The sequence below is a fragment of the Diadema setosum genome, chromosome 14 (assembly GCF_964275005.1).
Source record: "Diadema setosum chromosome 14, eeDiaSeto1, whole genome shotgun sequence".
In the NCBI taxonomy this organism is placed as follows: Eukaryota; Metazoa; Echinodermata; class Echinoidea; order Diadematoida; family Diadematidae; genus Diadema; species Diadema setosum.
The window spans coordinates 4694041-4707501 of record NC_092698.1 but is presented as its reverse complement, the minus strand read 5'-3'; the positions used below and the strand labels follow the sequence as shown (position 1 = coordinate 4707501).

The 13461-nt window shown below is 38.8% G+C and overlaps 1 protein-coding gene across 1 annotated transcript in view; it reads right to left on the bottom strand.

The window, feature by feature from the left end:
- The window catches only part of LOC140238074 (uncharacterized), a 41049-nt gene extending 38641 nt beyond the window's left edge, over positions 1-2408 (bottom strand). The window contains exon 1 of the mRNA XM_072317997.1: positions 1697-2408. Coding sequence (XP_072174098.1) covers positions 1697-2408 — 712 coding nt within the window. The remainder of the gene's footprint in view (positions 1-1696) is intronic.
- Between the last annotated feature and the right edge of the window lie 11053 nt (positions 2409-13461).

Sequence of the window (13461 nt, the reverse complement as noted above, 5' to 3'; positions counted from 1 at the left end):
TGCTCTGCAGACACATTTTTTCTCTCTTTACTGCCCTGATCAGGGCGATAGTCAAGTGGATACAATATTTTAATCCCGCATAGTAAACATGGTGTCCCTAAAACAATACCAACCTAAAGCCTACTCCAAAGCAAGATCAACTGCATGCTGTTGGATATTACGGCAGGATAGGGATTATCATGAAACCGTGACGCACATATACTGTCCAATGTACAATTGCTCCCTAAATTATGAGGTACATGTAAAACCACCTGACATCACTTAACTACATGCACTGCACTCTGTTAACATGGCAAAACTCGTGAGAATGGTCCCAGGCCTCGTGAATTTTACGTAAAGTTATCAGCCAAAAAGCAATAGAATACTAACCAAATCGTTGGAAAATTGTATTCTGTCAGCTTGTTTATTTCGCCCATGCTTGACTCTGTCAAAACAGCCCAATCGCTGCCAGAATAATAAACTCTTGGACATTAGGTATTTTGCGAATTACAGAAGTCAGGTAAACATATCTATGTTGAATGCTTCTCGTCATGTATATAACCATCACCTTCTTACAAGAAATGGTGTTCTGTTGAGAGGAAATTATGTAATGTCTTAAAATGTATAAAACAAATCTATTACATCGAAAATTGTGTCAATTACACTGCCAAGAATCGAACAATACCTCAATATCTTTGAAATGCATATAACCATACCCATGATAAAAGGACGCAACTGTAAGCACCTCACTTCACTTTTGAAAACATTTTTTTTAAACAACAACAAAGGAATGTGAGTTATCCCGAATTAAATCCTGCCAGTTTAATGGCAGTACTGATGCGATGCATTCATTGCGATACTTCAGTCGATTCAGCGACAGTTAGATGATGATGTATGAATTAGCCGTCAACATTAGACGACGAAATCGTCATAATTATCTGCTTTTGTGCGAGCCCGTCCTTTCTTCTCTGCCACTCATGACTCACGCAGGACGACAAGAGAGGGAGAGAGAGAGCGAGAGTAAAAAAAAATGCCAGCACAAATCGCTGTATTATCATTATTATTGCGGGCCGTTAGCGATGTCATCAGGTCGCGATATCAATTCTGTTGATGTTTTGGAAAAAAAAAGAGAGATATCTGTTCTCACTGAGCATAACGACTGGCCCTCGGGACATTTTAGAAGGAAAAATCATCTCATATTTGTTCTCAAAATTTCCGATTATCCCCACGGCGGTGTATTTAGATAGATGCGCCCGTAAGCCGCGATAAGCCCTGACAAGCTTAGCGCAAATCTTTCCCTATGGCGTTTAATATACGGCGTTGTAACACAGACACGTGCTCAGTGTCCTCATCTGCCTATCTACATCTCTCCTCAATTTTTGCTGTTGTTACCTCTTTCTTTCGCTTTTTTTTTAATTTCAACTTGAGAACACTTTGCTTTCTAGCAGTTTCTTCCAAAGAAAATGTGTGTATTGTATCTAATGAGGACTTAGATGTTCTTTTTTTTTTCCCTTGACGATTGAACCCAACTGTGAGGGACGGGATCTCCGACACGAGATGGTAGCCATGCGCACCATCGCGTAAACGAGAACACTCCTCCTAAATGTACATGCACAGCGGGTGTGAATTACTATCTACCATCACGTACATACACTGCCGGCACAACACATGTATGAATTTATGGCAGACTTGAGGAATGAATGCAGAGTTTGCTTACCTGTTTTGGGCGGATTTCTCTTGATCCTCATCCATTTGTAGAGTCCTGCCTCCCCAGGTGGTGAACCCTCGCCGTTCGAATTCGAGGTCGGCGATCTGCCATTCGTGATGGCATTCGCTCTCGACTCGTCGTCCGCGGCCGCCCCGTTGGAGCCGATGGGTTGCCCGCTGGTGGGCTCCTGCCCCGATCCTAGCGCGCAGGTGGTCGGTGACGGGGAGTCGAGGTTCGTTATCGACGGCGAGTCGCTGTTGAAACCACCATTGAAGTTCACCCCCGACGTCGCGCACGACACCGCTGATGTGGGACTTCGGACGTGTTTGTGGATATGTGGATATTCGGTCTCCGAGTTGCCGTAGTGATTCACTGAACCGGGGTAAGCGTATGCCGACCGGTTGTAGACATAGTTCATACTCGACATGGAATTGCATGTCGACGGCGGGCTGTAGTCGTGCAGTCGATGCCGACCGTCGGTGAGATGAGGGTAGGAGTTGGTGGAACCCTGGACCCCGATGCCTGAGACGAGGTGGCCATCGAAGCCCTGTGGGTCGAGTCCCCCGTAAGACTTGGGATGGCCCTGGTAGAGGCCGACCCCCTGCGATACCGCGGCGCTGCAATAATCGAGACCTCGCACGCCGGAGTACATGCTGGTTTGATCTGCCGTGATGTAGTCGGCGTACGGCGCACTAGCTGTCGTTGGCGACGATTTATCCATGGCGCAGTTCTCACGCCCGTCGATTTAGAGTAATGACGGTAAATCCCGACCAGTTCGAAGTGCCAGTCTGGATTTGGTTGCAATGATAAATGACTGTTGGTTTGTCTCTCTCTCTAGGTGGGCGCCGGTACGGGACAAATGTGTATGGATGGAGACCTATCACGTGATGCTGGGTGACCAATCAATGTTGACTCTACGACTAGTGAGTACTTTGGCGCTGGTTTTGCAGCGCACTCAGCATGCGTGGAGTATTTTTTTGAAGTAATGTTTACATCGGGGATCTGAAAAGAGGCAGAAATATTTCCCAAACAGTAGACCTAAGCCACAAGCCGGGATCAATGTCTGTGTTGGCCTAGGCACGTGCCGTAGAGAAAACTATATAATCTTTTTTTTCTCTCTCTCTCACTCTCTTTTTTTTTTCACCCTCAGCAGACTGCCATGCTTTTGCTAAATGATATACTACAAGTGAAATCTTTTGTTTTTTTTTACGCACAATCAGCACTTGCACACAAACACACACTTATATATATGTATGAAATACACTTTATTATGTTATGATAATGATATAATATTATATCATAATCTCTGTTATGTTATATTATATTATATTATATTATATCATAATCTATATTATATTATATTATATCATATCATATTATATTTCATTACATGATATTAGATCATACTGTTATATTATATCCTACACAATGCTGCCGCTTAAAGAGATATAGAATAAGACGACATTTTCCGCATATATACAAATATCTGACTTACATATCATATAGATTTGCTTGCTTGGCACTCACTGGCATACTGACTTATGTACGGATCACAAGATATTATGACATCCTTTTGCCGTGTTTGCCGTATCTCCTGTGGAGATTCGTAGTGTGCAACTTCAAACGCCTAGACTAGAATTTAATGAAAACTTCTCTCCGGCCGACTGATACTCTTATGCAGGAAGCATGACACCATAGCAGTAATATATTGACAGGTAGTTTATAAAAACCTAGGTGTGGGTTTTTATTAGAGCTGAACACTTGGGACGCGGTACTCTGAGTGAATGTATAGAAAAAACATTTTCACATCAATTGAAGATGTTTGGGTTTTTCTCTTTGGTATTTTTTTTTTCATTCGACGTGCTCTGAAGTAATAATGATATCAATTCATAAAGCGGGAAACCTATGTAAATATATTCTTCTGGGCTGGAAGAGCTCCTGGTGTGGTTCATGATCATGAGTTATGAGTCTCGATTTAAAGACTAACTGTTGGGAATTTGTTGATTTCTAATGGTAAGTTATCCCACAGTTTGGGATCTTCACACGCAAATGCTCGGTCTCCCAATTTATTTTTGTCTAACGTGTTGGGCTTTGTAAAAGAACATCGTCTTTAAAACTGCGCAGGTTGTGAGTGTGTTTGTGAAATTTAGGTACTAGTAGTTAAAAAGATGCAACGAGGGGCTTGGCAAGTACGTGTCTTGTGCAGAAAATGCTTCATGACTGCACTGTAATGTGTCTACGGGGACATCAAAGACGTGTAATCACGTGCGACGCAAATCTGTTGTGTTTTCTCTCTAAAAAAATTAGAGCCCTTTTTCACGGCTTTTAAGTTGAGGAACTGCAGTGAGAGAAAAACATGAACATAATACTAGTAGCTTCTTTTAGATCTAATACATAGGAGGCCCTGTCCTCGAATTCATGGTTTAAGTTGATGTTGGATTTCAAAGTAACCATGGTAACCATTGATACCCATAAGACGCAGTATATCGTCTGACATTAAGGACATTTAGCTCACCATGTTTTATCATGATAGTATATTCCTGCGTGTCGCCAACTTTCACTGTGGCGGCGTCAGCACGTGCAGCATATTGAAGAAAAAGGTATTTTCCGTGGTCCAGTCTACTTTTTCCCCCCTCCCGTTTTCGCACGGAAGCGCGTATGTCAGTGCGTCGAAAGCATCAGCATACGGTAATTGAAAATCACTTTAGGAGCCGCTTCCATTGTCAATTCAGACCCCAGCGAGTATCGCCAGCCACTATTTACCGAGTCCATTCACATCTGATTACCAGTTCGGATAGACTGACCCTTTGCCCCATTCCGGGCATGAATGTAAGAGGGTAAAAGTAAAACAAGGGGTACAGAGGAAAACAAAAATCACCATGGCGATCATCATTATCTCACGTTGCTCTTTGCTACTTGATTATAATTTTCCAGCATGCAGCTATATGTATATTAGTCAGAATTCATATTTCTCGGGGCAGGTGGTTTTATTGCATTTGATACTTTGTCGCATTAACTGATTACCCAGCATACGTTTGACCCTTAAAAGCCATGAACTCCAGCTGTTCAAGTATCTCCTGACATTTAACGTTTACGGAGTGTAGAATGTATGCTTTCATTCTTTTAGTTATATGCTCACTAAACTGGGAGCAGGGTAGAGGTAATACGTAAGATCAAACATTTCACATACACTCTGGACAGGTATTATATCAGTTGACACATTGTCAAAAAAACAAAAACAAAAACTGAGTACAGCAGTGTCAAACATACACTGGGCCCGTAATGCCCGTGCATTCCAGCTTCTACAGTGTCTACTGACTTATGGAGTGTAGAATGTATGCATTCACTCTTATATGTATACATGGGACCAGATATTTTATAAATACTACTTAAATCTTGATTCCAAATCCAACAAGCTTCTCCTTTGCACCCTCTTCTCCTGACACTACTTCTACTAATATAATACTACTCATACTATCTTATAGCTGCTACATATCCACCACCTTCCCTCCTTTTCTTCCTACTACTACTACTGCAGAATCTAGGTTTAGTAGTAGTAGTAGTAGTAGTAGTAGTAGTAGTAGTAGTAGTATAGTAGTAGTAGTATAGTAGTAGTAGTAGTAGTAGTAGTAGTAGTAGTAGTAGTAGTAGTATTATAGCAGTAGCAGTAGTAGTAGTAGTAGTATAGTAGTAGCAGTAGTAGTAGTAGTAGTAGTAGTAGTAGTAGTAGTATAGTAGTAGCAGTAGTAGTAGTAGTAGTAGTAGTAGTAGTAGTAGTAGTATAGTAGTAGTAGTAGTAGTAGTAGTAGTAGTAGTAGTATAGTAGTAGTAGCAGTAGTAGTAGTAGTATAGTAGTAGTAGTAGTAGTAGGCTAGTAGTAGTAGTAGTAGTAGTAGTAGTAGTAGTAGTAGTAGTAGTAGTAGTAGTAGTAGTAGTAGTAGTAGTAGTAGTATAGTAGTAGTAGTAGTAGTAGTAGTAGTAGTAGTAGTAGTAGTAGTAGTAGTAGTAGTAGTAGTATAGTAGTAGTAGTAGTAGTAGTAGTAGTAGTAGTAGTAGCAGTAGTAGTAGTAGTAGTAGTAGTATAGTAGTAGCAGTAGTAGTAGTAGTAGTAGTAGTAGTAGTAGTAGTAGTAGTAGTAGTAGTAGTGGTACTATTATTTAATATTTAATTATTATTGTCAAACATACACTGGGCCCGTAATGCCCGTGCATTCCAGCTTATTTATCATTTATTTTATTTAATAGCAGGTTGTGGGGTCGAATCTCTTCTGTTGTGTTCTTTGCTGGACTAGGTGTGTTACATACAATATACCCCTACAAACGGACAGCCAGTAATGATGGTTAATGAAAAAGACAGGACGCTATGGTAGAACAGTGCAAACTCGAAAGAGGCTATTGCTTGCATGGTTTGATAAGACCACATCATCATCAGTTGATTATAATAACTATCATTCTGTAGTTATCTCTGGAATCTCTGTTTTTTTTTTCTTCAAATTTTTACTCCTGATTATTGTAACATTATCATAGCCACAAAGCAATTTTCTTTTCCTGGTAAGATCCTGGGTCATATTCATCCTATTTTTTTTACTTCTTTTGTGTACGTTTTTAAAATTATCTTCCATTTCCAGTCGCTGGTATATCCTTATACAGTCATGCTTTTGACATCATAACGTAGTTGGATCATTACAATCGGCAGAAGATAAAGTGAAATGGCTTGTTTGTGACTGACCATGGCTAACAATTTGGAAAATAGATTCCGGCCTTTCAGATATGCATCAAATCATATTTTGGAAGGTCGGGATAAAGGCTCCTCCGACTTTGAAGTCGGAAAATATTGGGTAAATGGCACATACACGCGGTAGCGAAATCTTTCGTGGTGTTCCAGATACGTGCAAAGTGTTCATCTCCTCGCGCATTTGAAACGTGGCAAACTCACACTGACGGCACCCGTTCTCGTCCACGCCATTAACGATGACGTCACCAATTAGATTGACCAATGGGAATGCCATCCTTTCGTCCAGCTTTTATACTTCCATTATGAATCTCTGTTTTATTATAAGGAGCGACTTGAGAGTTTAGCTCAGGATCATCGTCATAAACACAAACTCTGGTCGAGCACATTCTGTTGACCATGCTGCACTGATTGTGTGCACATTTTTTTTTTTGTACTTTGTGCATTTAACATACAGGTTAATAATTCATTCATTGATCTGTACTAGGTGTTTCCATACAGAGTGCAAAGGCTTATGACACAACTTGCTGCCTTACGTTAGAGGTCACGATCCTTCCTCCGGAGTGGAAAACGTTCGCAGAGAGAGGGCGCATCACAGGATTTTTCTCCCATTTGTACCTGACAGCGATATATTGGCATTTGGTTTTCACAAGCCGTTCGGCCATATACTATTCATGCTTTTGCACGCCTTTCCTTCTGTTACAGGCACGCAGATTAAACATGCAACATGGACGAACGCTAAACATAACTTTGTATTAAAGAAAAGCGTACATCTCACAGACACTGCAAGACCAAACCCAAGCATTAGACGTGACTCTTATGTTGTGGAGATTGCACCCTAATTTCATCAGCGGAAAATTTTCAGAAAAAAATAAAGAAAAGAAAAAGTACACAGCCCCCTCCCCCGAACAAAGCAAGCAAAAATACTAAAATTGTATAAATCAAAAGAAAAATCAACCTTCCATGCCCTAAATACTTTGTTCACCTATAACGCGATATTGTTACATCTTTGAACAGAAAAGAGAAAGAGTAAAGCTTTTACACACGCGCGCACACACAAAGGGCTTCATGTATTGTCACTTACAAAAGGTCTAACTATACCAGGTCTCACAATATTCACTAGGGGCGACTGGCTCGCTTTCATGGTTCAATTTCGACCCTTTGCTGAATAGGCAACGATTTGATAGGAAGACGTACAAATGTTGCATGTCCCAATTAACTCGAAAGATGGTGCCCATACGGCGGTCTCCATATCGCGTCACGTTTGCAACGAAGTCCACTCTTATATCCTTAGGATTACTTCTTGTGTTTTTTTTCTTTGTTGCTTTTTGTGTAAGTGTGTGTGTGTGGGGGGGGGTGGGGTGGGGACATTGGAAATTTAGTTATCCTTATTGTCAATTCCCCACTTGAAATTTGATCCACAGCGCCGATTAATGTGCCAACGATAAACGGGGATCTCTAATTTGAAGGGGCTAGCGCTAGGTTCACGGACAAGTGGCCGAACTTTAAGGCGGGTCGGGGTATTCATGCCAATACCACCAAGCCCTTGAAAGACAATGCTGAAAAAAATTATTGTTACGAAGTGACAAAAAAAAAACCCCAACCCAACTGCAGAGAGCAAAATTTCTTTGAACACATATATTTTTAGACCACCAGCTCATATTCTTGGCCTTCCATAAATAATGAAAAAATGACCAAAATACATACTGAAGTTATAATTTCACAAATTATATCACAAACAGAATGTAGACATAATAATCAATACCAGCTTTTCTTTCTTTTGGTTGTTGAGGGCTTGTAAAGGGTTTGTAGCTTTTTTTCATAAACCAAAAAATGCAGAATGACTCCCTTTTTGTGTTTTTGCTTTTTACACAGAGTATTACCCTTATGCATAGATAAAATTATCCGCGTTACTTTCTGGGTGAATAACAATCATCACGACAAATACAAATATGTTAAGCTTAAATGCTTACATAGGAATGATACTGTAAGCTTATTCATTTGTTTTTTCTAGAATGCTATTGAAGCACAGTCTTTATCTTTGCTAGCAGACGTAATAGTCTTCCCACATTTTTTTTTTTTCTGTACAATTTTCTCGTTTGATTCTTTGACTGCTTTAAAAATATCCCCCGGCCATGCTAAATTAATGTGAATGCACAGATGCTCAGCATCGCCTGTTACCAAACTTTTGAATATCACCAAGGATATAAACCTAAATCCATTACATATGGACTATTATGGAGACAGTTTTGTTTTAATCCTTTCCACTGCATACGATACCCTGTAAAGAAGAAAAAAAAACAACAACCCAACACTAATTGTTATTTGCTTTCCTCTGGAGTTGACATTGGCCATGGATTCACTTTACTTTTCTCTCTTTAAAAAAAAAAAATCTTTTCACAGAGTTTTAATGCTGCGTGGGAAGGGACACTGAAAGTTTGCAGGACAATTTAGCTAAGATTTCAAAATGGAAACTTAGTTGTCAAACAGTGGAGTTAAACTGAAACTTCAACAAAAAGAAAAAAAGGGGAGGGAAATCCGCTTGATATCGTAGCAGAGAGCAGTATAAGGAGATCATTTATCTCTGGGTTCTACTTCGGAGAGGCAGGATCACTTTCGGAAAGAGTAATTAACCACAACATGATTTATATTCTAGGCAAACTTCTTTTCCAAATAAATCTCCTCTCCTCATCCTTTCTCCACCTCGAAATGTTTAATGTTCGCCCGACGAATAAACCTAATTCAAAGAAAGAATCGGAGAGAAACACGAAATGGCTGCGTGTTTCTTGATGTACTATATCTATATCTATATCATATATGATATCATATATATCGAAGATTATATATCATATGTTATATATTATATATTATATATAACATATTATTTTTTGAACTTTTGTATTATTGTATTATAAAGCATGACACTCTAGTTTATTCAACAAAGAGGTGTATTTCAATATAGATTCTTCTCACGCCGATTTCGAGGTGTTAGTGCTGGTGCAATGTTCTCATTCATATTTGAGAGCATTAGGTTTGTCTTTACCATCGGATGTCATCGTAGAATTAATTCGCAGATATCATATAAACAGAACTTATACGAAGAAATGTATTTATAGTCTGATTAAGAAAAACAGTCTTTATTTTATTAAAAATTCAAAATGAGCGCAGGTTGCAATCAAATTTCATCAAAGAGTTATTCATAATTACTCTTTGTTGTAAGAGACCGGTTTACAAAATATAATTATATTGGAAATTTTCTTTTGGTTTGGTATGCTTTCAAGCATACTGTTGCCAATGGTTGCTGCAAACCTGCACCGTGCAGAAACATGCAATGTCGAAATATTTTTGTTGTTGTTGAATACATTATAATTTTGCTATAGTTAACGTAATGATATTAGACTCATAGTTAGGTACACATGAACGCTAGCACAGTTTAAACTAGGAATAATGATTCAAAAATTGTGTTGATTAACTGGTTTACATAATGATCATCTAATGTTTTTGGTTACATATAGTTATTCACAAGGTCAAACACAATCTCTAACTCAGTGAGTGTTATTGGGTTAACTCTATTTCTGTAACCATTTACCAAAGGACTCCTTTGAGGCGAGGTTTGCGCAGGGACAAACAGAGATATCGTTTTTATTGAAGCGACTGGAGCTAGCGAACGTGAAGTGTGTTGGAATAGATACATTTTCGGCGAAGGTAACGTCGGAAAGAATGAATCATCGTCGTATTTTTATCACATTAAATGAGGCTACCTTTGAATAGTGTGGTGATGGATGTAGATTTAGAAAAGGATGGACTAAAGTATTCCTTTGCTTTCAGGGGGTTGATGCAATTAATATGGATCGTGTCACGGCACGACATTGTCCCAAGTTAAAGCGCACGTTTCCTTCTTGTCTTGACTGGCGAGTATGAGGGTGACAGTGCCTGACCGCTGAGCAGCGGCCTTGCTGTAATTGAAAAGTACATGGCGGTCGGTCCTAATGAGAATGACTTTGATACGGAAAGGGGGAAACTTTGAAATCGTGCCGCACCGTGAACAGCCAATTACAGCCAGCGTCACGTTCGTTGCTGTATGTGCTCCAAGATACGATTTGTTTTTGATCATTTCTCGCTCAGAGTCAACTGGATATGAATCTATTAACAAGAAAGAGAGACGGGGGATTCAGGGCGGCACGCCAAAGTGCATAGCCTTGCGGGATTAGGCGCCAAAACTCCTGGGTAGGATGGCGCTCAAGGTGCGCCCAGCAAGGCCGCTGACAAAGCACTCACATCGTCGGCCGCCTTTTCGCGCCGGCTTGTCACAGGCTGTGCTCTCTATAAGTCAGGCCGTTACACAACACCAGCGAATGGAACTTGTCGGGGGACGGTCAGCGGTGTGATACGAGCCGATAAATTAGCCACTTAAATGATGCCTTTCCCGCCTAGGTCAGCGTGTGATTATTTTACTGCGGTTGATTGATATTGAGAAACTACCGCGGTTACGGCGCATGAAATTGAACGGCACGTACAACCCGCCAGTCTCTTCCATAGAGATAGTACTTGCTGTAGATGGAGAAAAATATCATTGTTGCCATGGAAATATTGCAAAATTTACTCTTTGTCAGCTATCATGTCATCGATCTCATATTAGCGTATTATTCAAAGTATAATCGTCTTTATATATGCCACATACGCTAAGTAAAGGCACAACACCATCTGACTCCATGACACTATCATTATCTTTAAACACTTCTTTTTTCTCATTATCGATATTGTTGGCCAATATTGCGTGGAGGTGAGGACAATCCTTAAAAAGGAATAATCAAAAAACAAGAAACGCAGTCATAGCTTCGCTTGAGTTACGCCATCAACATGCGCATTTCCATCACTATCACCGACAATCCACAATTCATTGAATACGTCTCTACTCGTGTCAAACTAAGGCGTTTATCTATTTTTTCTGGTTTTTGTTTTCTTTCACAGACCTACGATAGGCCATTTGATCGTGCGCTCCGGGGCGAAAAGGCGTTGATGGCAATCTCCAGGTTTAATAGCCTACACTTGACACCCATCGCCCGCCGTTTTTTTTTTTTTCTATATCTTTTTTTTTTCACGTCTCTGCAGATAAGACAACATATACTCATCGTCAACGGAAAATATTTGTTGTTATGATGCAAGAAAGTAATATGAATTCTGCAGTCGTCTGTTTTATGAAGCCAAATTACTCTTTCGCTTTCTCTCCTTCATTCTTTCTTCATTATTGTTTGTAATCTTGCAGTACTATAACGACGACTTTTGCACTCTATTTTCATTAATCGGATGTGCATTTATCAAGCATCTAATGTAACAAAGTGGACATGCTTTTAACTATTACCAATAGATTGAAATAGGTTTAAAATTTCTCTTGCGTATTTATGAATACCATACTCGTCTATGTCTTGCAAACATGGAACAGAAATGTTTTTATGCCAAATTCATGGATGTGTATAATTATTTCTGTACTTGCAGTTCCCAAGCATATTATATAAGCACTACAAAACAAACCATGTGTTGATAGTAAAAGATGTTAATGTGGTAAAATTCATCTCAGATAATCGTTGTTTAAGTTATAATGTGATGCTTGTTAATCAATTCATTCTACTTTATTTAATCCTCTATCTCTCAATTTCTATTCTTACTCTCTCTCTATGTACATACACTGAATACATTCTACCACAACATACACACACAATCACTATTACATGCATTTGTCTTCTTGCACAAATATAGTTCGCAGGGGCCCTATATCGGGATTTTGTTAGATTAGAATGATATGTTTTCTATCTTGCGAAGGGGAGGACATCTACATACGTTTTATTCAAAAATTCAGCCTCCACGACAGCTTTACGGATTGCACTGCAGTATGCCAAGAGCCATAATAATTGGACGACATATGCATTCGGGCATGCTTAACATGCAGACTCTTGGTGGTGGTAGGGAAAGATGAGACTGACATAGAGACAGTACGAGAGAGATAGAGATAGATAGAGAGGGAGAGATGGAGATATAAAGAAATATATATATTTATCATACAGATAGATAAAGAATAGAGAAATAAAGAATTATATATAAATATATATACATATATATATATATATATATATATATATATATATATATATATATATATATATATGTGTGTGTGTGTGTGTGTGTGTGTATGAAGAGCTTGCTTCCAAAAAGGTGCTAAATCCATCATCCATCATCCATCCATCCATCAAGCAAGTTCTTCTTATACAGATAGATAAAGAGAAATAGAGAAACAGAAAAACATATATACATAATATATATATATATATATATATATATATATATATATATATATATATATATATAGATAAAGAGAGAAAGAGAGAGAGTGAGAGAGAGAGAGAAGAGAGGGGAGAGATTGAGAATAGAGAGGGAATAAGAGAAATAAGTCAGAAAATGGGCATACATGATTTCCTCTTCAGCTTAAACTTGCATACTCCCATTAAAAAATCTTTAAGAAATACACAAACAATATATTTACCCTTACTCCCCCCCCAAAAAAAAACACACAAAACAAAACAAAACAAAGAAACAAAGGGAGACGATATTATACTCATTTATGATTTTTACTCGTGATCTGTAAAGAAAAAAAATACTAAATTGGTCTATGTACTCTCTGTGTTAAGGACTTGGATGTACGAATCTCAGTGTTTTCCAGGTATATTTTGATCCTCTGGTTGTGATTTCTAGTGTGTAAAACAATTTGGAATTACAGTTCAAGTTCTTTGGAGATGAAGGAAGTACTAACAACTTTTATTTAAACTATTTAGGATAGTGCAGCAAAATATGAATAAGGAGCTCTTGCAGGGTGGCAGACTATAGTTTTTTGCGCTCAATATTCATTATTGTCATTATTCAATAATTAAAAGCAAATATCTTATAACCTCTTGTACGGTTGTGTATACGTGTATTTTTGCTTTTTCTTCCAGCTTTATCTTTCTTGAAAAATTACCGAGAAAGCGATACTATTTTCAAATGGAAAATTG